General features: G+C 40.2%; 1 protein-coding gene across 3 annotated transcripts in view; it reads right to left on the bottom strand.

The window, feature by feature from the left end:
• The window catches only part of MRTFB (myocardin related transcription factor B), a 70,456-nt gene extending 46,432 nt beyond the window's left edge, over positions 1-24,024 (bottom strand). Inside the window, exons 1-3 of one of the 3 annotated variants that reach the window (XM_048320415.1) lie at positions 23,967-24,024; positions 20,822-20,866; positions 5,201-5,374 (exon numbers count right to left, since the gene is read on the bottom strand). In XM_048320415.1, coding sequence (XP_048176372.1) covers positions 5,201-5,354 — 154 coding nt within the window. In that variant the 5' untranslated portion in view covers positions 5,355-5,374; positions 20,822-20,866; positions 23,967-24,024. Of the gene's footprint in view, positions 1-5,200; positions 5,375-20,821; positions 20,867-22,702; positions 23,580-23,966 lie in introns of those variants that run through there. The other 2 variants (XM_048320418.1, XM_048320416.1) reach the window with 2 other exon arrangements.
• Between the last annotated feature and the right edge of the window lie 558 nt (positions 24,025-24,582).

The raw sequence follows: 24,582 nt of genomic DNA, 5'->3' as shown, positions 1-24,582 counted from the left end.
TATAAATCCTTTAGAGGACAATATTTAGTCACCCATTGTGCTACCTATGATTTGCAAAAGATGCCTACAATAAGTGCTGCACACCAATTACCAGTTCTGTTTGCTCCGTGTTACTTTCTTGTAGTGGCCCTGTCACAAGGTGACACTTCAATGATAACATTTGCAGTTAGGATTTAGTTCTAACAACTTAAAACAATTATACAATGGAATTTAAAATTAACTCAACATTCTTGTCAAGCTGTGCATTTAGTTATGCACAAAGAATTTCAAGAAAAAAGGTCAGAATAAGACAGTTTGATCAAGCAATCTCTTTAAAGGAAAACATGCTTTCTGTATCTCCTGTAATCACTCAAACGCCAAGCCCTCAAACAAGATTTCATATATACCAGATGCCTTGAATTGAGTCAGTCACAGGTCATGTCTCCTGTGTTAATCTCTTCACAATAAGCAGATAATTAAAAAAAATAATATCTATAAATCAAACTAAAATGATGGAATGTTTGTTTAGAAGTTTACCAAATGGAATGACCCTGCTGGAATTCTTTCATGTAGCCTGTGAAAATGTCAGAATATATTCCATTTAAGAGGTCACAGTCCCTAGAGATCTCTGAGTTTTGGCTTGTGTGTCTTTTCACATGCTTTAATATTTGAAAATTGTTCCTTGTAGACACTGACTGATGGCCTGGGAATGCTAGGATTGTGGGAACTGGCGGTACCAATGACAAAGACAGACTTACTGGGAAATCAGTACCTACTCAGTTTGCGCTCTCATCTCGGAACAGATAGGACAGCATTCAAATATTTACAGGGAGACCAATGGACATTTGTTTTTTCTACTGACGTTAAAAACCAAACAAAACCCCAAAAACACGCCCCCAAAAAACAGAGCACTCCCAAAAAAACCCAAAGCATAGAGACAAATATATATTAATTACAATATGCTGTGTGTTTTTACCAAAGATGATTTAGTAGAATATTTGCATGGGATGTTCCATGGGCTATTAAAATCTTAATGCAAAGACAAACCCCAGAATCACGGAGGCTGGCAGCAGCCTCTTGAGATCACCTGGCCCAAGCCCTGCTGGAGCAGGGTCAGCTGCAACAGGCTGCCCAGGACAGTGACCAGTCTGATTTTTAGTATCTCCATGGGTGGAGATTCCACAGCCTCTCTGGGCAACCACTGTACACACACACATTATTTATGCACTACACTAAAAATGCACACACACATTTCTACTGTAAACTTACACAAACTGTCCACTTCTTTATCTAGATAGGTCTGTCAGGATACACTTCCCCTGAAGTCTGGTTTTGTGGGGGGTTTTTATGTTTGTTTTGCTGATGTTGTTGGGGGGTGGTGCTGTTAATCAGAGTATCTGCATGCTGTTTTCCAGATCTCACTGCTTTCAGCTTAGTGATTATGAAACTGCTGAATTTAAGATGACATTTTCAATTACTTTCTGTGCCAAGCTATTACTTTAATCAGAACTAAGTTTTCCATTTTTTGTTCTCTAGACTTTCCACTAGCCATTTTTCTACACTGTGTCTCTCCCAGCTCTCTCAAGAAAATAAATTCTAAGCACAGTGACCTACCTATGTATCATTACAAGAGGAAAAAACACACCTAATCACTGATGTTAGAGGAGTGGAGAAAAACCTGTCATATACAGATGCAAGGAGAATGTCCTGAATGTCACCTGATTCCCTAACATCAAATTTGGAGTTCAAATCTATTCATTGCACAGAGGATTGAGGATTTGTTCAGAAGCCATAAAACTATGCCAAGAATGTATGTTACCAGTGCTACATACTGAGGGAGTGCAAGATAAGAGATAACAGGCAAACTAATATACCACAACTCTTTTAGATGCCAGAAAAATTCCCTTGGATCATCAAATTTATTTAAGTAATACCATTAGGTTAAGTGGGATGTGGATTTCATTCAGTTATTTTAAGAACTGTGTCTCCCAGCTGACTTGACTGGTCCCTTAGGAGGACTCAATATACACCATTTGGAGTATTTGTTTTTGTTTGGGTTTGTGTTGGGTTTTTGTGTGTATGTGTGTTCCACCTTCCCCTGAATTCCCCACAGTTCCCCACGAGCTCTCCAGCACCAAAGGAAGCTGCAATTCTCACTTGACCTTCGGTGCGTCTGGGTCTCCGCTCCTGAGTGTCCCTGTTCTTACGCAGCCAGGGGCATTGCTTTCTTTGGGCTGATTTATGCTTATTGAGATTTTACCAGTCTTGCTTTAAGATGTTCACTGTCCCAAGGCTTTTTTCCTATAAAACATCCAAGACTTGGTTCTTCTCTCAATTAGCCCAATTCGGCAGGAGAACAGTTGCTGCCAGCCATGGGAGGCACAGCACCACCTTCTCTACTCTCCTCCAGTTCATGATACACAACCCCAAAGAGAAGCAGAAGCAATCCCGTTCCTACACTGACTCTGAGTTTGGAGGAGCAGACACCTCACAGCCCCCACCACCTTGAACAGAACTGCTTCTCTACCACGAAGAGGGCAGGGAACGGGCACACTCCCCTTCTGACAGGATTTATGGCCAGATGCAGAGCTGAAGGGCAGTCAGTGGCCTGGACAGGAGCCAGCCACTTATCCACCCATTTTTCAAGGACATAACCAGGCTCCCACCTGTGGATGACAACTGCACAAGAGCAACTTACATGTCTCTTTTTCAGAAATTAGTAGCCACTGTGACAAGAAGATTTTGGCACAAGGAGATAGTCAAGGAAGCCACTGCAGAGCCAAGAGAGATTGCTGTAAAACACAAGCTCAGAGCCTTCTATTTTACGTGTACCTTGAAATAATGATTGCATGGCTCCTCATACCCTGACCTTCACAGCTCCCTCTACCAGCCAAAGTGGTATGCTCATCAATTCTGGAAAAGTACTAATTCAGCATGCAAAAAAACTCTGGTCATGCACTGCTTCCTTTTTTTGATGGTATCTACATGTGCAATCTCTTCCCATCATTTGGCTCTGAAACAGCAGGTTGGAAAGCTGCAGGCAGCATCATTCCCATCCACCCTCCTGCTGTCAGCAGCAGACAGCCTATCCTTGCCTCCCTTGCCACCTCCTGGCTCTCAGACAGAAGCTCGTGAAACTGTGGTACAGTGTGTGGGCAGCACATTGTTCTGACTGGTACTTGGGCTGTGCCACACTGCTGCTACTCTCATCAGCCTTCCTCCACTGCAGCCCAACTCAGCACCCAGTCATCAGTCTTCTCCCTCCTGCTTCCAATGAGCCTCCTCCATGGCACTCTTCCCTTCCCCCAAGCTGTCCTTCCTAAGGACACAGCATCTTGCCTAAAAAACACATACACTGGACCCAACCTGGCATCCTTCAGGCAGGGATGCAAACCCAGAGCCTGTTTACCAAACTCCTTTTTTGTGAGCAGCCCCACTGCTCATGACAGGGACTGTGCACCCGTGGTTGTCATGAGACTGCCAGAATCACAGACACATCTTCGTCATCACTCAGGAGGTGACAAGTGTGAAAAGCAGAACCAATGAAATGGTAACTTTTGCTGCTTTTTAGCAAGTGGAACAAGAGTTGGCCTCCAGAGAAACAGGCACGATAAGACACTGCAATATACAGGGCACAGGTTTACATGATCGATGTGCTGTATGTGCTGCCTAATTATCCAGAAAGATACAGACTAACGAGAACCTGAAATTAGTTTCATTAACAATCCAGTATTGCCCACAGCCATGAACTTGAAAACAGCTCAAATGAAATAGGAGAACCTTAAAATTGTGACAGTCCAGGAGACCAATATACAACATCCACCTCTCAAAATTATCCATTTGTCTTTATTCAGGGAGTAAATACCTGCATGTAGTAAGTGACTGGAAAAGCTTAAGCTCCTAATGCATTCCAACTGTTTTATTATTGATCTTCTGCTGGAAGTTAAAACCTCTTCAACAGAGTTGGCACAGCATATAAATGTTCCTTTGTAAACTCAAGGGACAATAATTCCACTGCAGCTTAAACTAACCATGAGAATTTGCAGCAAACCCACTGAGCTGTGCCCACCCAAACTCTTACACCTGCTTTGCTCTGTGACTGGGATCTCTGGGGCAGAGGGCAGGGGAGAGAAGGAAAATGTGAAAAAGGAGAAGGTAATAACAGCTCCAGTGACTGCTGGCTCACCAGGCATGCTGTGATTACCTCCATGGTAAACAAAACCAATCCAGAGCAGAAGCCTCCTACCCTTGCAGTGACACTGGAAAAGCTGGAAACACGGTTTCTGTACTAACTTGTGCAAGTCAGCTTAACAACACTGCAGAACAACACTAGAACAGTTCAGCCTTCTACTGGACTACTGCCAAAAGACTAATTCAAGTAAACAAAGATTTAAAGGATCACTACCAAAGCTCACAGTAAGCATAATGCTTCCTGCATAAAAATATCCAACCAAAAAATACTCTGAAACACTTCAGAATTTTTTTAAGTGCCACCGTATTTCTGTGAACTGCAATCTCTTATGCTTATTCACTTTATAATGTAGTCACATGCTAAAATACTCTTGCAAATATCCAGTGTTTGGTAAAAAGTAACAACAAAGACCAAATATTAAAACTACTTTTAATTTGAACCCATCAAGTTCAACATTCACTTTTACAAATCTTCTTCTGACTTTCATCATTTCTACAAAAAAAAGTGTTTCTAACCAAATTAACCAAAATTACTAAATCTGAACTTATAGCTAAGCAATAGTTTGGCTGCTCTGGAGGTTTGACATGACACAGATCAATGACACCACATCCATTTCAGTTTTACAGGAAATTAAGAAAAAAACGATTTTTCCAGAAGTGTACTAATATTGAATTAAACTTTCTGGGATAGAATGTGAAACATTAATTATGTATTATTTTGCAGAAAAAAACCCCTGTTCTTGAAAATTATCTCTTTTTTTCTGATAATAATACAACTCTCAAAAACATTTCATAAATACTTGTAGTATACACCAGCTGTAGTTTTAAAACTACTTAAAAATCTACACAACTCCACTGTAGGCCCCAGAGTGTGCCCGCTGGTTCTCCAAGAGCTCTCCTGGCGGGTGAAGCTCCCGGGACAGACTTCCCAACCCCTGGCACACCTGGACGTGGCAAGAGCAGGCGAGGAGAGTCCCTCGCGGTTAGGGCGCGGCCCATCCCCGTGACCCCGCGCAGCCCGGGCACTCACCATTCTTGCGCTCGGTGAGGGGCGGCAGGCAGGGGCTGGGCTGCAGCGACAGCCCCCGCAGCTCGTGCGCCACGGCCTCGCTGTGCGGGCTGGGCGCCAGCCGCGCCGGGGGCCCGGGCTCGTCCTCGCCGTCCGCCGGCCCCGCGGGCTCCATCCCGGGCACGCCTCGGCGCTCTGCGGAAACAAGGCGGCTCTGGTCACACTCTGCTCCAGCAACACCGAGAAACGCTTCAGACACTGCTTTGCCTACACATTTGGGGTATGGTCAGTTCCTTCGCACGCAGAACTCAACTTCAGAATTACACAGGCATTACCTACTGATTTCCCACAAATACTACGGGTTGGAAAAAATATAGTCAGGGAATGGATGTAGAGGCAATTTAACAGAGAAGCAGGACAGTTTCTCTGCTCACTGACAAAAATCAGCCAGTATTAACCCTCACGATGGATGTTCAGAAGCTCCCGTGCCCCACCCTGTGCCCCCACCCGCGTATCAGCACAACATCCCCTGTTTTCAGTAGCTTCTATTAGAGAATGCTGAATAAATATATTGTACTAACATACAAATGGCTTTTAGTATTTTGAAGCTCTGCACAACTCTCCTTCAGATCTCAAATCAACGTTAGTATTAACACAGGACTTCACCAAAGGACTGTGTGAGAACTAGTTAATCCTCAGTCTCACCAGCAAGGAAGACATTTGGCCATGAATATTTTAAAATTAATTTTACTGCGCACTAGTTACTTATTGTTAAAATACTTTACAGAGTTAAATAAAAGTCCCAATTCATTATTTCCTTCCTTTCTATCATTAGTGTGGTACTTAATCTACAATAAGGAGAGACAGAAATATGAATTACTGGTACTGCCTTTTTATAACTTAGAGAACTATCAAGTCATTAAAATTCCAATAAATCAATATGGACTTCAATGAAGTCCTGTCCCTGGATTCTCAGAAACTTGAATTATATGAAATATTAACAATTCCAAAAGATCCATAAAAACGAAGAAATGCCTTATTGTGAGATTAAAAAAAAAATAATTCCTAAGAAACACAACTGCTTGCCATAGTCAACCTTAAATTTCAAACTTCAAATATTCTGAATATAAACACCACATGTGGTGGTGTGTGTATTCAAAGGTTTTTAAAATGCAATATATGTTTCAATGATTAATCCCAAAATATTTCAGATGTTAACATGATATTTAAAAAACCAAGATGACAAAAAATTATCATGACCACCAAAGAATGGCCTACACTACAAAAGGGTAGAGAATCATGTTCTGAAAGTGTGAATTGAAAAATAAGAAATACAAGCAAGTACTGCTTGATATACACCTAAATAGAACAATTATCATGGTTAAGTGCATATTTTTCATTATTTTCCCTAGTTACAAACTGGTGCTTTCACATTAAATGAAGACACATTAACTTACCGTTATGCAAGATTTTTTTCTTTGTTCTTAGCTTTTAGAAGCATAATTTACTCAGCTCTCACTCGATTTCCTGACATTACACTCTCCTCAAACTCCCACTCACCCATACAAATTAAGTACATTATTAACCAAGCAGGTCTCTTCAGAGCAGAATTTAAGTGAAAATGTAGCTGCTTATCTGCTCATATTCACAGCATTTTATCCACAATTTACTAGATATGAATTGTCTTGGAGAGACTTTTCAAAGAGATTAAGCCACATGAGCTGTATTCATGCTTTCAAACCCAGATGAAATTAATAGAAACACCTTCTTGTACTAAAGGTTTAGCATGTGTTGTTCTGCAGGTCAGCTTTGACTAATTCTTTTCCCCATGATAGATAACTAAACATCATGCTTTGAACGAAACCAGCTTGACTTTCATCACTTCTACAATGCACTGCGGAATTGGTAACGTGTCCATCTCTTAATTTTTGTTTCAGGAATGTACAGAAATGTGGGTTTATTGTCCAGATCCAACTGAGAACACAGCATGCAATAATTAAATTATGTTGACTGCAGCACAGCAGCACAACTCAAAAGTAGTTTGACTTCCCACACAAAATGTGCTTGATCTATGGTTTGAGCAATTATAAAATAGGTTGGAAGGGACCTTCTGGAGGTCATCTTGTCCATCCCCCCGTCCCATGGGATTACCAGATCTCAGGAATTTGTCTTGTCTGAAAATCTCCAAAGCAGGTGATTTCATCATCTCTGGGTAACCTCACTATGAATGCTTTGCCCACTCCTTTCACACAATTCTTCCTGCTGATAATGACTCTCAGTTCACTGTGGTTTCATACAGTACATGAATTTCGTCATTAGGAAACCTCTAAATCCAGAGTTCTCCAGTGCAGAACTCTAACCCTAACTTTAAACTTTCCAATTCACAGTAAAGTAACAGGCATTGCATTTCCCTTCTAAAGGCTGCTAAAAACCTAGGTATTTCCTCAAATGATCCTTTAACACTAGAACAACCCTATTGCTATGTTGCTACATAATGTTCGAACAAAAGACACTCTAGAATTCCCAGAAAGTCTAAATTCCTCAAATTCTTTACTCATATCTCAAATCACATTTTGCTCTCATTTCTTTTAATTATTACTTATGAAGTGCTGCTGTATCAGACTGCAGAAATATTTCTGAGCTAAGAACAACAAATTCTCTTAACCCTCCCCAAAAAGGAAAACACACATCCCCACCCAACATTTATAGGGGTTTTTTGTACAGGGGAAAAAAGTCAGTGACCTACATCATCAACATCTAGCTTAGATACACTAGGATCCTTACAGCTCCTTGCTGAATCAATGAACAGAACTTCTAAAAAATATTATAAAGATGACAAACTGAAAACTTGCAATAGAAATATATAAATAATTAATGTGATTCTTAGCTCTTGTTCTATTAGAATCTAAAGAATTCAGCTGTTCAGCTTTCTGAAGACAACTCCTAAAGTTGGCATCCATGAAATTACTAGTTTGTTTTTGGCATAAGGTTTTCCTTATCAATTGACAAACTAATCTGGAAACTTAAAAATTACTTCCATAAATACCTTTCCAAACAAATAAACAAAAAAGAAATAAATGAGGAAAAAAGACATTTCTTTGTAAACATCTTTTTACACTGCTGCACGTATGAGATAATAAACCATTACCATTTTCTAGCACACTCATTTTAACTGCTCCAGATGAATACAACAGGCTACAGCCAGCAGCATTTACTTCACATGAAACTCAACTAAAGATATGCAGAATGTCTCCCATCTATTTTCAGACTTCAAAAGCCATTTCATTCTCATGTTTCTAATATAACTTGTTTGTACATTAACAATTCAAACACAAAAACGAGTAGTAGAAAACATTAGTTCACCTTGTTTAAAATCAAACCCTGTACAATAAACACTTTATCCAGCAACCATATGCAAAACTGAGAAACCTGATTTAGAATGTAAAGCACATGATACTCTCATATTTTATATTAGATAACAATTTGCCTCCTCTTTCTCATTTCTTTGAAGCCTCTTCAATCTTGAAGAATTATTTCATGTTTGCCATCTGCATTTACAGATGGTAACCATTATCTGTGTAACCCCTGACTTGAAGCAGACCTATACACAAAGTATATTAATAACATAACTGAAACTCAACAGTAAAAAAACATGTACAGGAAAAACAGAATTTAAAAAACCCCATACTAATACAAGTTTCAGTATCCTACTTCGCATAATCCAAGAAAGCACCTTTTATACCAGGCTGATCTTACAGAAATCAGTTGTCACTTCAGGGGTTTCGGCTCCCTTCCTTGAAATTAAGAAACCTAAAGTTGTGTGAGCCATCACTCTGCTAGGTATGAAAACCATTTCTCCTTATGAACTGTAGGAAAGCATAATACCAATTTATTTCTGGCAACTAAAAATGCATTTACTCAATTGTTCTAATAGTCCAAAATTATTTCAGGTGGTTGTTTTTTGGTTTTTCATTTTAACATAGAATTCAGCAAAATGTTTAAGAGTAGTAAAGTGAAAACTAGAAAAAAGGTATTTTCCTACTTAGTCTTTAGAATACATTATCAAAATACAATCTGCACCAGCACTGCTAGGAAGGCTTCGGTTCGCATTTCCCCGACAAGTACACAGGAACAGTGTTCCAGTACTGGCAAACCAGAACTCCTGTACAATGTATGATCCTTATGTAAGTGTTCTCACAGATTGTAGGTGGTTGCTATCTTCTTAACTGCTGAAGACAAATGCTCTTTTTATTTTTAAACATTTTATCTTCAAAAGACAAAATGTATTTCCTTGGAAAAATCATATAAGGAGGGAAATACATATTTCCCTGCTACTTGAGACACCAGAACTGGTATTTTATTTGGCACAAACTGTGAAATCTGGATGACACTTTGGTAGTAAATCAGCTTTTATTTTAGCAATCTGCTGGAAAATAACAGTTCAAGAATCATAGTACATTCAAGCTTTGGCCAAGTCAACTGGCTGACATTAACACTGCTCAACCACTCACACTTGCAAGGAACCTGGGTCACTATATACATTGCAATATTGAATTGAATTAATAGTCACAAGATATTAGTAATACCAGTTCCAGGATTTACAGAATCATGGAATGGACATGAGCATTCAGTTTCTCCATTTATAAAACTCAGTAAAATTTAAAACCAGCAGTTTGTAATACACCAGAATCTTCAGTGGGGAGGATACTAGAACTGTAAAATGTTGGGTTTGTTTTTGTTTTTCTTACTTCTTTCTTCAGTGTATCAGAAAACACTAAAAAAGACCCTTAAGAAGTGTAAGATCCAGCAGGTTAACTAACAGCTGCCAAGGAAGGCCATTGCATTAAGCTCTCTAGTCTCCCTCTCAGTGCCTGGAAAGACTTGGAGATCTGTGCAGTGAGAAGAGTGATTTCTGACACTGAGGCCAATAAGCACATTGGGGGCTGTTATAGTTTCAAATATTCCTTCCATTTGAGCACTGGGCATTAATGATTTGTACCTGAGAGAATGTGAGAAGTCACAGTCTGACTTGGCAATTCCCATCACCTCTCATGAAGAAGGACAAGGACTGTGCTTTCAGAATGCAGCAGACCCCTACCAGTGCCTACACAAGCCTACAGCAAACCTCCTTCCTTGGCTGCAAATTAGTCCAGTCCCAGTCCAGACCCTTGGAATGCTCAGTATCTCCTTTCTTCCAAGGATCAACACACATCGGACTTGAACATAAACAAAGTAGTCGGGAACATTCAGCTCACTGAACAATCTGGGAACTGGAAGCTACGGGAGTCACTTCCCGGAGACAAGCCTGGGGATGAAACACCCACTCCAAGGAGAGGGAGAGATGCAGAGTTTTAAAGGATGGCTCCTCTTGGCATGCTGCCTTATCAGCAAGGGGTAAAGTGAAAATAAAGAAACAAATCATGGTCTTGGCTGCAGTCTCTATCTCCATCTGTTCCTGGAGCAACACCAAAGGGAGGCTGTGCTACAAAGAGGGTACCGCTCCTCAGCCCAGCCACAGCGGCTGCCCGGAGCTCAGGAACGCCGTGAAGGCTGTGCTGGCACGAGCCCGATCGGACGGGCACAGCTTCACCTCTGCTGTCCTGACACCCATCGTGCAGACACCATCTTAGTGCAGCAGGTGAACTTTGACATGAAAATTGACATTGAATTATTATATTGAAAGAGAAACTGCAATCCTACAGTGTCGATAAACTTAATTAATTAAGTTTTGTGGTCAAATACAGGGCAACAAGGATTTAAATCATACAGCTATTTTTATGAAGGTAATTATACAAAAGCAGAAAAAGATGAGAAATAGCAGCAGCTGACTAACCATGAGTAATCATCTTGGATTATGCATTATTAAAAACTCACTATTACTATTCATTTCTTTAAAAAACAGTGAGCAGAAGTATTTGACAAAACTGAGGTCCTGTCACGCTTCTCACCATACCAGTACCTGGAATAACATGTTTCTTCCAGGAGCACAGAATCCTCCTGGACTGGGCTGGTCAATACTGCAGAAAAATGTCCACTTCTATTAAATAACTGAGATTAAATTTTTGTAACTGTCTGCTCTAGCTAAATTAATACCACTGAACACACACCAAAAGACCTCCAGAAACTCATTTAACACTTCTGCATATTTTGATGACAATGCTACATTGAGATTCTCTTTACTAGTTCTTCAAAGGAAATCTTTATATCTTTGGACTGATCAAAAAATTAAAAATAAATAAGCTACTGGCAAATGGACATTGGACACTAGGTAATGTATAGTAAATTACTTGTATCTGGACAGAGGCTGGGGATGAGTCAGGAGAATCCTTGATGATACAGTCCCTCCAGTGCTGCCTGCAGGCAGGAAAAAAAAAGATCACAGTAATTGGTAACGGGAGCTGTGCCCTGCTAAGTGCAAATGAATTACCCGACAGTGTGGGGCTGTGAGGAATAAAGGCAGCCTCCCACAGCTCCATTAAAGCGTGGGGAAACTAAAGCCTACCCTGTCACTGTGTAGGGCCATAGAGATGATTTATCTATTCTTTTCTCACATTACTGCCTTCTCAAACTAACCTGTTCAAACAAGAGTTGGTGAAGTCTTCTGGGCTACACATAAACCTTCACTGGAAAGAATCTACCTCATAGCAATGTTGAGAAGTTTAGCGTTTAAATACCGTAAGGTCTCATACAAATGTTTTAAGTAGTTGTAAATATTACAACTATCTTCTGTATTCACATTTCAAGGGCTTTAAAATGATAATAAGAGAATTTATTCAAAATGCTAAACTTCTTACAAATATTTTAAGTAAAGCAAGCAAAGGTTCAATATGCACAATATTAATGACTGAAACAAAACTCATACCTTCAGATGAAAGTGATGTTTAAATTGTTAAATCTTCCTTTAAGAAACAGTTGTGAAACTCTGCAGTGTGCACAAAAATCAATAAATCGGTCTGAGGAACCAAACAAAAAGTAAAGTCTAAAATTAGCTGCCTCTTAAAGGTAATACACAGTCAACAATCTCCATCTTCAAGGAGAAGTCTGAACTACTCTGCTATTTCACCCTGTGAGAGAGAGATGCTCACCTAGGGAGCTGTTTAAGACCAAGCATGGAAGCAAACATCCATTAACCCATCCAGATAACTCAGGACAGCTTTTAATTTACCTTTTACCAATAATACTTTTACCAATAATACAATACTTACTAAGCAGAAGCTAAGTTGTGCTAACTTTCTGTGTTTGTAGCAGAGTTCATACAGATTTGTGCTGAAAACTCTGAATCGTGAGAGGACGATGAATTATTTCATCTACAGCTGAGTCCATCTTTTCTAAGAGCTGCTGTCTGAGCACTCAGCAGCAACCAGAATTCTGACACAATACTTGGAAGTGTAAAACACATTGTCCCATGACTTGTAAGTGAAAGACTTCAGACACAGTCCTCAACTACTTTTTACTTTTAATCACCTTATGAGCAGACATAATTTGATTTAATCTCATCTTTTCTGTGGATATTCGTAATAAACAATGCTCCTATGAAGGCAACATTAATTGGTTCAGCTGTATCAATGTGATTAAATAAATACAAAGCTGTCATAGCACATATCCTCACTAGTTCTATTAAAATAAAGAGCGTCATAAAAATACTTAAAACTAGATAGGCAAAACGTGAAGTAGTATCTTGTTTAGATGTTACACACACTATATATGGAAATATGTTGTGTGCAAATGCTCAGAAAAATCTAAACATGACATTCCTATTTTTCAGTCTGTGAAGATGATGTTGATTGTCAATATTCTACATTTGCTTTAATACTCTTATTTAAAAAGCTGATATTAATACTGGCAAGAAGTACATTTAGACTCAGTTTACAAAGCAACACTAGATCAGTGTTTCTTTGCCTTGCTAAATTTAGGTGTAAAAAAGAAACCAACCCAACAACAACAACAAAAAGCTATCTGCATTAGTGTGGTGTGCAAACATGATGCTTCTAGTTTCTAACCCTCATAAATGTCTACATATTTAAATTAGATTCATTTTTTACAATGAAACATAGTGACATATGATTTCAGAAGCAACTTATTTGAGCTCCAATTAGCAAAAAATCCGAAGTTCTTAATTTCAGTTTTAATACAAAGTGCTTTGCAGTAGTGTTTGAATAATTGTGAGATCAACTCAGATTAACCTGCCCAAAAGCAAGTTCAGTTCTTCTGGTCTATGACAGAACTTTGTGGAAGGAAATAGTAAGATCCTATGTGCTCCATGATTTTCTGTGGCCAGCAAACATAAGGTGTAGCCAGAAGAATCTATTTGTGTAATTGAAGTTGCCAACATATGAAAAAATCAAAACCCGAGTGTTTGCTTTGGTATTATAAATGCACATGATAGCTCAGTCAATAATTAGTAACTTTTATCAATGAATTGAATCATAATCTTTCACAATTCCTCTGTGTGTTCAGATACCTTTGATAGCCAAAATAGTGATCTATCTTAACAATGAATGATGGTAGAGCTCTTAAGGCATTTCAGGAAAGGTTAGATGACTCCATGATTTCATTTGTTTGCTTGGATACTGTGAGATGTTCCCATTTATGACTAAGCTGCAGGTGCTATTATGTTTATTTTACTGCCTGTAAACCAAGCCCTTGAACTGAACAAAGCAAGGAAAGCACAAGGATTCAAGTCAAAAAGGAAAGAACTACAGGACTGCTTCCCATTGAACGTGCTGTTTTCTACCTCCCATCCTAAGTGTGACTGAACATTGCACAATCATTTCTATTAGATGAAATTTCTTGAAAAATCTATACTTTGCTTCTTTTTATATCTACACACTGTTACAGAGATTAGCAAAATTTTATTAATGTAATATTTGGTATTCTCTTAAAAAATACAATCAACTCCTATTGGACAGAATTTAACATACTATTCACATTCAGCAATAAACTAAGTGCTAATTAGACATTTCAAAATAATGTAAACATAATTAGAGATTACAAGCAATGACAGTTTAGAGGATCTTGCAAAAATCAGAATGATTATGTCTGAGCTGAAATTCAGTGACATGTGCAGAAGGTCCTCAATTAAGCAGTACCTACTCACAACCTTAGGACAACTAAGAAAACCTCTCTTTCACAAACCTTTTGCTGCATATTGACTTGGACCAGCACAGCTACTGTAAGGTATTAACAATGCAAACAATAACTTGAATTAGCTCCCATGGAAACCAGTAACTTGTTGCTCCCAACTTCTGAAAATAAAACTTTTCGTATTTAACCTGCTAATGGACAAAAGAAAAACTTAGAAGGTGACAGATTAATGTTTAATTAAAAAAAAGATAAAAATCAACTTGCAGTACATCTTAAGCAGTAGCTATTTACTGTGCATTCTTTACCTGATTTGCACCAAGTGCTAAGAGTTCATCTACAATATTCTTTCCAGTTTCTTACTTCTGATCATGTAACCACCATGTAAAATCATGGCAGAGCCTTACCACATGTATTTAACTGTCTCAAATTACTGGTTTTACTTTAAAGTTATTAGAAATATTTAATCTTCTCCTCTATTCTATTTCCTTTAACTAGAAAGAAAACAGAGGCCTGGTAGCACACAATTGATGTGTCTGGTTTACAAGTTCATGGGACAATCTCTTCAGCCATTTAGCCGACATGCAGTGACAAATTTTGAACAGCAACAAAAGCACAATTAAGGGCTAATTAAAGGTGGTGGTGAAAGTATTAAGATTATTTTTTTATAGTACTGCTGTCCTGCTTAGACAAAACCATTTTTGGTGAGCTACAACCTTAGATTCTGAAGGCACTCCTGGAGTTCCCAAAGGTATCTCACAATTAGCTACACACATTAAAGACACATGTTCCTCCCATACCTGCTGGGTGGGTATGAATGCTCATCTTCCTCAACTAAACAGAGGCAGAGACACAACATTTTGGCAATCCCACAATACCACTTCGTGCTATTGCCAGCTCTTCTACTCAATATGTATAAATTATTCTCTCCTGTATTTTTCATTGTTCTGGAGTCACAATGAGGCCCACCCTTACAGCCAAAGCTGCCTCTGGAACAGGGCAAATATGTTTATTTTCTTGGCTTAAAAGCATTACTTTCTATTACAAATTCTAAAAAGGACTTTGAAGGGAAAGAGCAGTTTTTTCATCTCTTATACGAGCTATCATTTAGATTCATGGCTCCAGGAGGATGATCCCCTTCCTCCCCAGTTTCAGCTTTCTCCAAGTTAGACCTGCTGATACAGCAGGGATAAAGAAGTTTTTCCACCTTACTGGGAGGCAGAACAGTGTCACACTGCACTGATCACCTGCTCAGATTCCACATCGTGTTAAGTGGCCACAGTTTTTATACAGCAGTGACAAAAGGTCACAGTGTGAATACAATGATATCACTTGTAATAGATTTACACTTTACAGCATCTTTCCAAGAATTAAAGTGGGTTTAACAGAAGCAACAAGGATGCATACTGAAAGAATGCTAAATTCCATGCAGTTAAGCAGACTTCCAGGAAGAAAAATCCCACAACAAACCACAAAATCCCCGCCCTGAGATTCCTAAACACTGGTAATTAAGCATGAAGAGATACCACAGACATTGAATTATCACTAACAGAAAAATAAATAAATTTGTTAAAGACAAAATTACACTCTTCACTAAAAAAAAGCCAAATTTTTACTTTTCAAATCAAACACATTCCTTCTAATAAGGACAATCCTCTCTGTGAACAGGGTAAAGGAATATCACTTATTGCTTCTTTATAAATACAGATTCAAGATTATGAGTGATATAGCTTAATCTCCAGATCAACACCCATATTCTAAAATAATCATAAAAAGTATGTTATTAGTATGGTGCCTGAAAATTCTGATGTTCTAAACAGTTTAATGCTATAATCCATAGTCCCTGCCCTCAGTGCTTTAAGAACCAAATTCTCACGATCTCCAAAGCTAAAATGAACTTGAATTCCATTTTCCCTACTGAAATTAGCTAAAGACTAATAGGGCAGAAACTCTGGGTCAGGAGAGTTTATGTTGCCTGAGGCCGGTTTCAAAGAAGACTTATCTGTTAAACTATTGTGTTCCAGTGTTTCATTCCATGCAAAGCTGCTTGTTTAAAAATATATAAGAAAGAGATGGTAACATAAAATTCTTTACAGTAGATTACAAATTTCTGCACTTAGCAGCTGTCACACATCTACTTTCTGTAGTTCTGGTAGTTTGAGCAGCACTCAAAATATTTAAAAAAGATACTACAAAGCTTTATTAGAAACTCCATTGGAAAATACTGACTATCTGATGAAAAAAAGATATTCATTAAATATCATCTGGTCAGATATAAATACTGTAGCCATGTGGTTTCTTCTCTTAGTTTATTTTCATTGGGTTTTTTTCTAGCATCAGACAATAGTTATTTTTTCCCCAGATCACGTCAGTACCCACTTTCCTGATTCCTATTCCTGAATTTTTAATTTTTTCTATCCTCCATGTATCACTAAATCACCTCAACTCAGCTTTACCCATCAAAAATGCTTCCTCGATAGCCTTTTCTTGACCATGCTCCTCAGCCAGCCACCACAAGGCTTGGCTTAGGCTTTCCAAAGTCTACTACAGATGGCAAGAACCCACAGGCAGATGGGAGACGCTATGGAATTCTATCCTCTGCACCACCTTCAGGCCCCAACTGCTCCAGGTATTTGAGGAGCAGTAGATGTAGAACTGTGTCTGTGTCTAGGGGTCTCCTGTGAGTGTGGTTTACTCTGCAGCAAAGGGAAGCACGTCCCAGTGTTTTATCCAGCCCCTGTGTCTGACGGCTGGGCTGGCTCCACACTCCCCACAGCATTCCCAGGGCAGCAAAGATGAACTATGGGCAGGAGTAGGTTCTCACCACCTGCATTTCACCCTTTCCAAGAGACTCCACTTTTCTCTTTTCCCAATTCTGCAGGACAAGTTTTTAAAATTAGGCTTATGATGCAGGACCTGGCAAAAGAGCCATCAAATGGTTTAACTGGCAGAACAGAGGAAGGGTGGAACATCTGGCAGAGGAAGGAGGATCTGATTCCAGAAGAAATCACAAATTACACTCTGTTATTCATAGAAGCAAAAAAAGTTGGTTAAAACTGTCTACAGACATAGAGAGAATTATTTAGGGCTTGATTCACACTGAAAGACTTACAATTCCCATAACCATAAAGATGGCTTATATTTTGCAAAAACTGTCAGCATTTGCTCAGTACTTTGTATTTGAGTGCTGCTGTATTATTTGACATTAACATAAAGAAGCATTATTATAATTAACCCAAATTCAGAAATAATAAAGACTGCAAAATAAAGCGGTAACTTCTCTTGAATTAAGTATTTACTAGAAACACTCTAAGTGAGCTCTACCCTCATAAACTGGGTATTAAAAACCTTCTGCTGTACAGACACTCCAAGTGAAATTAGTGTTGAAAACGGTGATGTTTCCAGTTGTTTCTATAAATTCCTAATTCACACAGGTTACAAGTCCTTAACAAAAACCTTATAAACACACTAAATATAAAGAGTATAGCTGTGCTAAGAGTACAAGTTACATACTGAAAAACATTAGCAAAACATTAAGGCATTTCTTTTTTCATACCTTAGTTGTACTGTCCATGGAAAAATATGTTTAAAATTTTATTTTTAAAGAGAAAATCCTAAAAAAATAGCATACCAAGTGATATGTAATGAAAAAACACACTCAAAAGTAGTTCAGAGAGATTTATTAGTCCATTCAAAAACTCCTAAAATAACACACAAATGGTACCATTCAGATCAACCATAATGAACACGGAGATCCCATTAGTTTCTGTACAGCCATCTCAGTATATTCAGCAAGCTCCATTTTCAGAATACACCAATCCTGAGACCCTCACCTGCCTGAGCACCAAGGAAAATTATAAAAGTACAAAACACTTCCTTGCATTCCCACTTCCAGTCGCTCATGTACAAAGGAATGTGCCAAGATGGCCAATTCACAATGTACAAAAAGACTGGTAACACACCTTATGCAGCATTTTAAAACACAACGTGAGATTAACGGTGACATCGGGTGCTCTCTCAACACCCAAGTACAAACACCAAACCCCTAATCCCCATCTTACACCGAACCCCTGCCAATGTACACAGGTACAATGTACCTGTACACAGAATTGCACCTGTAGCACTGTGAGGAGGAGACAGCCACCACAGACACATTCACATGCACACTGCTTTCCCTGGTCACATTACTTTCCTAAAGCTTTACTACCATGTGGTTCTAAATCCTGAAAAGCTTTAAGCGTTGTGTTCAACTTTGTGCAACCCATTTAGTGCCAGAAATGCATGCTTAAAGCTTTGCTGGATTGCAACTTTACCAAGCTATATATTTTCAATTTTAAAAATATGGGGAACAAAATTAAGCATTGCAGCAATGTATTAGACAGAATTTCAGTAGCTGGAATTCTATGTCTCATCTACCTTTTTTGTGTAGGAAATACTGAGAAGTTTGCCACTACTTGAGATGCAAGAACCATTTTGGGTATTAACTGAACTTTACTGAATACACTAACAATCTGAACTAATTTTAATGAGTTTCTCTGCTGAATTTTTATGAGATACCTCTTTTACATTTAAAGAATTACTAGCAAACTGATTTAAATGTCTCTAGAATCTGTAAACAAGTTTCCAGCAACTGTTCCCTAGCCTTCCAGCAGGCTTCTAGCATTAGACACAAAACGTGGAAATAAGAACACAACTGCATGTCCTTCTCAGGTATGTAACTAGGACTCATTATGTCATAAATCCAATTAGAAGGGTAGAAAAACAGTGGGTTTCCTTTTTGTCTTTATTTTTTGTTTTGTTCATTTGTGTTTCATTAGTTGGTGTGAAGATCAAAAATTAGTGTAACTACGACTTCTCTCTCACTTTGTTGCTTTTGGCACCATGCCCAGATAAAAGCCCCTTTTCAAACATAAAATTAATGGCTTAAGCCAAGTACCAAATATGAAATCTTAAAATACTCTCTACTGAGTCAACAATCGCAGACATGCAGTTCATTGCACAAGTGCAAAACTGTTACGTGAACATCTGGATTTAATAACAGTAACCCGAACACTTCAATAAATTCTGTAATGTGCATTTGCTTTGGAGTTTCAGGATATGGGAGATTTTTGTGGTATACATCAATCTTTCACAGAAGGAAAGTTTGAAAAAAGTTGTATTCCGTAACTAACACTGTGCAATTTTAGCTCTTGAACTTCAGGTGCTAAAGAGGTTTAAAAACAATGCCAGGAATACTGGTTCCCTGTCCTCAGCACAGCACGGAATAATTTCATTTGAAGAAGCAAACATGAAACATTCATGGCTGTAAAGTGCAAATAGTCTTAATCTCAGTTGTTCATCTTTTTTTTTTGGACATGCAGCTAAAAAAGCAGCATATTTATTCACAGTAATAATCAAAGGTTGCAGATTTACCAAAGGAGGACACAAAGTGAACTGGTTTGCCAAGTCTAATCAAACCTGCTCTTCATGGAGCCTGCACACAACCCTAAAATACACCTTGCCTTCAGGTTAGGGGAAGCTCCCCTACCTTTAAGTGTTTCCAGTTGGGATTTTTTGCCTAACACAGTTCTGGGGTTTGTTGGAATACATCAATGCTACAGATACATACCCCCTTCTGTGTATATCCAGTTCTGTACGTGTTGTTCTTCCAGTCTCTGGAGAAGCTCTTAGCCATGAAAGTTGTGTGCAGTGTCTGCTTTTTCTGTAGAGCTGGAACCAATGTTCTGGTTCATCTAGGAGGGCTCAGTGGAAACTATCAAGAGGCTTTAAGATTGATGCTCTGTCTTGGTTATCCTGAAAATCAGGCAACCTGTTCCACCCCCCTTTTTCCCATAAAAAAGATAAGGAGGGAGGGGCAGGATCAGAATTTTCACAATTTAGGGACCAGCTAAACACCAGAAGCACACAGTTCCAGAACCGAGAATGCGCTAGTCAATATAACCCAAATTCCTTGTTTTACTAAGCTGCTCGACTTCCCAACACCACCTGAAACAGCACTATCAGCATCCATTCTTGGTTACTCCCTTTGAGACAGAAGTTTCCTCATCTAATAACTGGATTGATTTAACCAAACCACATGGGGTCTGGGTGCCCTCAGGAAGTGCTGTGCTGGTACAAGCCTGAGTCACTGCAGAAAAACTGATAAAAATAAACAAAATGCTCTCAGGCCAAAGTATTAGTACCAAAACTATTCCCATTTGGAAAAAGTCTAACATCTGTGAAGGCTTGTAAGCATGACAGTCCTTTAAAAAGAGAAAATATTGTTTAATCAGCATATGAATATTTAAGTCATAATCTTAAGAGATGATTAAAACCCACTCATATCAAAGGCCAAAGCATAAAATCACAGTAACTTGCTCTTAAGTTTATGTAATACAAGTATTACATATGACCAAATTTCTGTTTGTATAGGAACAAATCTCTTGGAAAACCTTCCATTTTAACAGGATTATAAAACCAGCACAATTTAAGGGGATACACTGCTCACTAAAAAAAAAGCACAGCAGCTTTATTAAAAAAATGTATTTAGAAAGTTTAAAATTTTTAAGACACAGCACTTACCTTGTATCTCTAGCACCCTTCTAAAGTGTCTGTTTCAGCACATTCCTGGATGGTTGGAAAGTAAAAAGGAAAAACAAAAATCACAAAGATGTCTCAATGATTCTTTATTTTAAAAGTTACGTAATTTGTTCAACCTGAGAAATTAAAGCCTTAAGAATACTAGTTCAGCTTTCTCAGTTTCTGCAGTTTTAGGATGTTAAAATGTGTTACTGGGTTGAAATCCTGAGAGTAAAATGATTTCAATATATTCTTTGTGCATCTTTTAGCACCTTTCATATTCCTACTCAAATACCAAGATGGTATTTGTCTTTCCAGTTACCTCTGGCAAGAACAGCAGCACCAGAGGTGCATCACCTGCTCCTTTTAACTCAACTAAAGTACACAAACCCAGCCCTAGTTCTTTCTTCACATTTGGAAGTGCCAATTATACAACAGAAATATATTTTAGTTTTCTATAGATTCCAATACAATGGAACCTTTACAAAAAAAAGAAATGTGTTCACACCCACATTTTGTCTTTTTGCTATGTCACCAGCTCAAATGGATTTGTTCCAACACTTCATTTATTAAAATATTTTAGAGTATGTGTGTACATATACAGACACATATGATTAAGTCAATAGAAACCTACTGCACACTATATGTAGAAAAGTTTAAAAAGTCAGTTATTTTTAAGTCTGGCATTTATCAAATGCTGTTTCATACAGTAACACTAATGGGGTTTTCCAGTTTTGGCTTTGAACCCACAGGTATCAGACTTAAAACATCCCATACATTGCTCAGCCACACAATTTTACTTTTGATCCCAGAGATGAATCCGAACAGATTATTTTTAATTCTTTTAAAGGCTGAAGCTGGTGTTATGGTTTCTGTACGCATCAGTGACAGAGGGTAAAAGCTGAACATGTAAAAAACCAAACCAAAACACACAAGACAAAGAGGTTACAAGATGGAAATGCCAAAAAGGCCCACAAAAATAAATGGCCTATGATAAAATATATTCCCTCTTCCTTCCAATAATCATTTCTTCAGTAATCTAAACACTGTTTAAAAAACCCCGATCCACAACTAAGTATATTCCCTATCCAATATTATATTCATCCATCGTGTCATCAATTATCTAATTTCATTGCTAGGATAACAAGCAAAAGTTCCAATTTTTAAAATATTTTAAGCGTATAAACCACTAAATTTGTCTCAATACCTGTGTATTAACCCTCACTATTAAAGCTTTTTTGTAATACCTCATTCAACAGAATCTGACAAATAGAAAAGGTAAATATTAAGGTGATTTCCATGTTATTGTATGACTGCTTCTAAAAACTCATTTGCATCATTAAGTTCAGTTTTCTACACTTCTCCAAATACTGCCAAATCCTGAAAGATGTTCTGCACTTCCAATAATGTGATGAGGATCTTCAGCTTCCAGATGTTTTTACTTGCTTCATAACTGGTGCCATTACCAGACAGCAATCTTGTCTAGTTTTAAATGCAAGTTATATCGCAAAGTCACATCTGCCCTAAGTAATTACACAGGAAAGAAAGCTTCAGGAAGGAACAAGATAAAATGTCACACATTAAGAGAATAATTTTATGAAATGCCAGCTGTGCCCTTTTTGAGAGCTTTAAAACCTCAATTAATTCAAAACCTGGGCGTTTTTTATCATAAAGGAAAAGATGCAGCGTGAGGAAGACATGTGAACAACTCCCCATAAACAAGAACTTGAGAACATGCTGCACCCACAGGACAGTGTAAGCTTGGCTTTTTTCTTAAGAGGCGAGTGATGTTTAAGTTTTAAGTATTTTAGACATATTGGCATACCAGATTTCACGGTAGTGTTTTTGAAACATTCATGAAAAGATAATTTTTCTGATACTTACTTCATAACTAGACAAGTTATTCACTTTAAGTCCTGTAGTCTTTATTTCAGCTAATTGCCTGCTGCAGCCAGAAGTCCTGGTATTATCTCTCGACTGCACTGAGACTGACTAACAGCAGTTTTCTGCACTGCACACTTGCACGCCAATACAAGACTCACATAAATGGAACAAAGGCAAATGTATTTGCTGGCAGAAATGCACGGCACGGCAGCACAGCTCTCCACCTGGCTCCCCGCGTCCCAAAGAATGTCACTGCCGCAAGCGTCAGTCAAGTGACCTGCACCCGGGATGGGGGTCTGTGCATACAGGTGCTGTGCATACACTTGTTTACAAAGCTGATTCTAGAATCGTGGAATCGTCGAGCTTGAAAGAGACCTTTAATATTGTCCAGTCCAACCATCAAACCAGCACTACCACCGAAACCTCCAAACTGTATCACCCAGCGCCACATCCAGTCCTTAAAACGCCTTACGGATGGTGACTCCCCCACCTTCTTGGGCAACCTATTCCAATGCCTGACCACCCTAAAATGGATTAACCAAGTGCCACCTAAAATCCACGTAACGTCGCAGAAAACAAGTCGAACTCGTTAACAGTCCCTGGTCTAAGGGTCGCTCTTCTCACAGCTCAGTGAGCTCCGCTGCAGCTGCACGACTGGGGTCACGGAGGACTCACGTCTCCCCTCCGCGGCTCCGGGCGAGGCGCTCCCATCTCAACGCCCGCAGGCTTCGGGCCGGGCCCGCAGTGCCTCCCTCCTGCTCACAGCCCTGCACTTCACCCGGGAGCGAGCGTTCCTTACTAACAAATAGTAACACGGGATACATCCACCAGCGGCCGCACGGCAGGGGCCGGGCCGGTGCGAGCCGCGTCCCAGGACGCAGTGCGGGCACCGGCACCTCCACCTGCTCGGGACCCAGAGCGGCCCGGCGAAGCTGGGGGGCCGCCCCCCACCGTGTCCCCTGCTGCAGCCCCGCGGGAATCCTGCCCGCCCCCGGCAGGGAGGGGGTGGCCGCCACTCTCGGCACTCCCGCCCGCCCCAACCTCCTTCAGAAGGCTCTGCGGGCGGGGCGGCGCGCAGCCCACCCCGGGGCCGGGCGGCGGCGGCTGCCGGCGGTGCCACTCCCGCTCAGCGGCGTGGCCCGGCCCGGCCCGGCCCGGCCCGTTCCAGCGCGCGGCAGCGCGGCCGACTCGTGAGGCCCGGACCCCGTGAGGCGGCGCCCGACCGCGCGCGCCCCGCGCCCCCCGCCCGCGCTGTCCCGCTCACCCCGGCCCGCCGCGGCCATGTTCCTCTCGCGAGCTCTGCGCCCGGGACCGCCCTCCCCGGGCGCGCGCCCCGGCGGTTGGCCCGCGGGCGGGGGCGGGGGAGCCGCGCGCCCTGGCGCCGCGCACGTGCGGGAGGCGGAGCGGCACATCCGGGCACTCCTGCCCTCAGAGAGCGGGCATGGGGGGAGTTGTTACCGGCTGCCCCCGGAACGGAGTCACTGAACCAAGGAGGTTGGAAAAGAGCTCTGAGATCATCGAGTTCAACCTATGACCGAGCACCACCGTGTCAACCAGAGCATGGCACTAAGGGCCACGTCCAGCCTGTCCCTTAACACCTCAAGGGATGGTGACTCCACCACCTCCCTGGGCAGCCCGTTCCAATGTCTAATCACCCTTTCTGGGAAGAAATTCCTTCTGTGTCCTACGTAAGCCTCCACTGGCGCGGCTTAATACTGTGTCCTCTCTTCCTGTCGCTGGTTGCCTGGGAGAAGAGACCGACCCCTACTGCTACAACCTCCTTTCAGGTACTTGAAGAGCAATAAGGTCTCCCCTGAGCCTACTTTTCTCCCGGCTGAGCCCCTTCAGCTGCTCCTCATAGGAGCTGTGCTTCAGACCCT

The sequence above is a fragment of the Corvus hawaiiensis genome, chromosome 16 (assembly GCF_020740725.1).
Source record: "Corvus hawaiiensis isolate bCorHaw1 chromosome 16, bCorHaw1.pri.cur, whole genome shotgun sequence".
Lineage (NCBI taxonomy): Eukaryota > Metazoa > Chordata > Aves > Passeriformes > Corvidae > Corvus > Corvus hawaiiensis.
The sequence above is the reverse complement of the archived record's forward strand: the minus strand, read 5'-3'. Positions and strand labels throughout refer to the sequence as shown.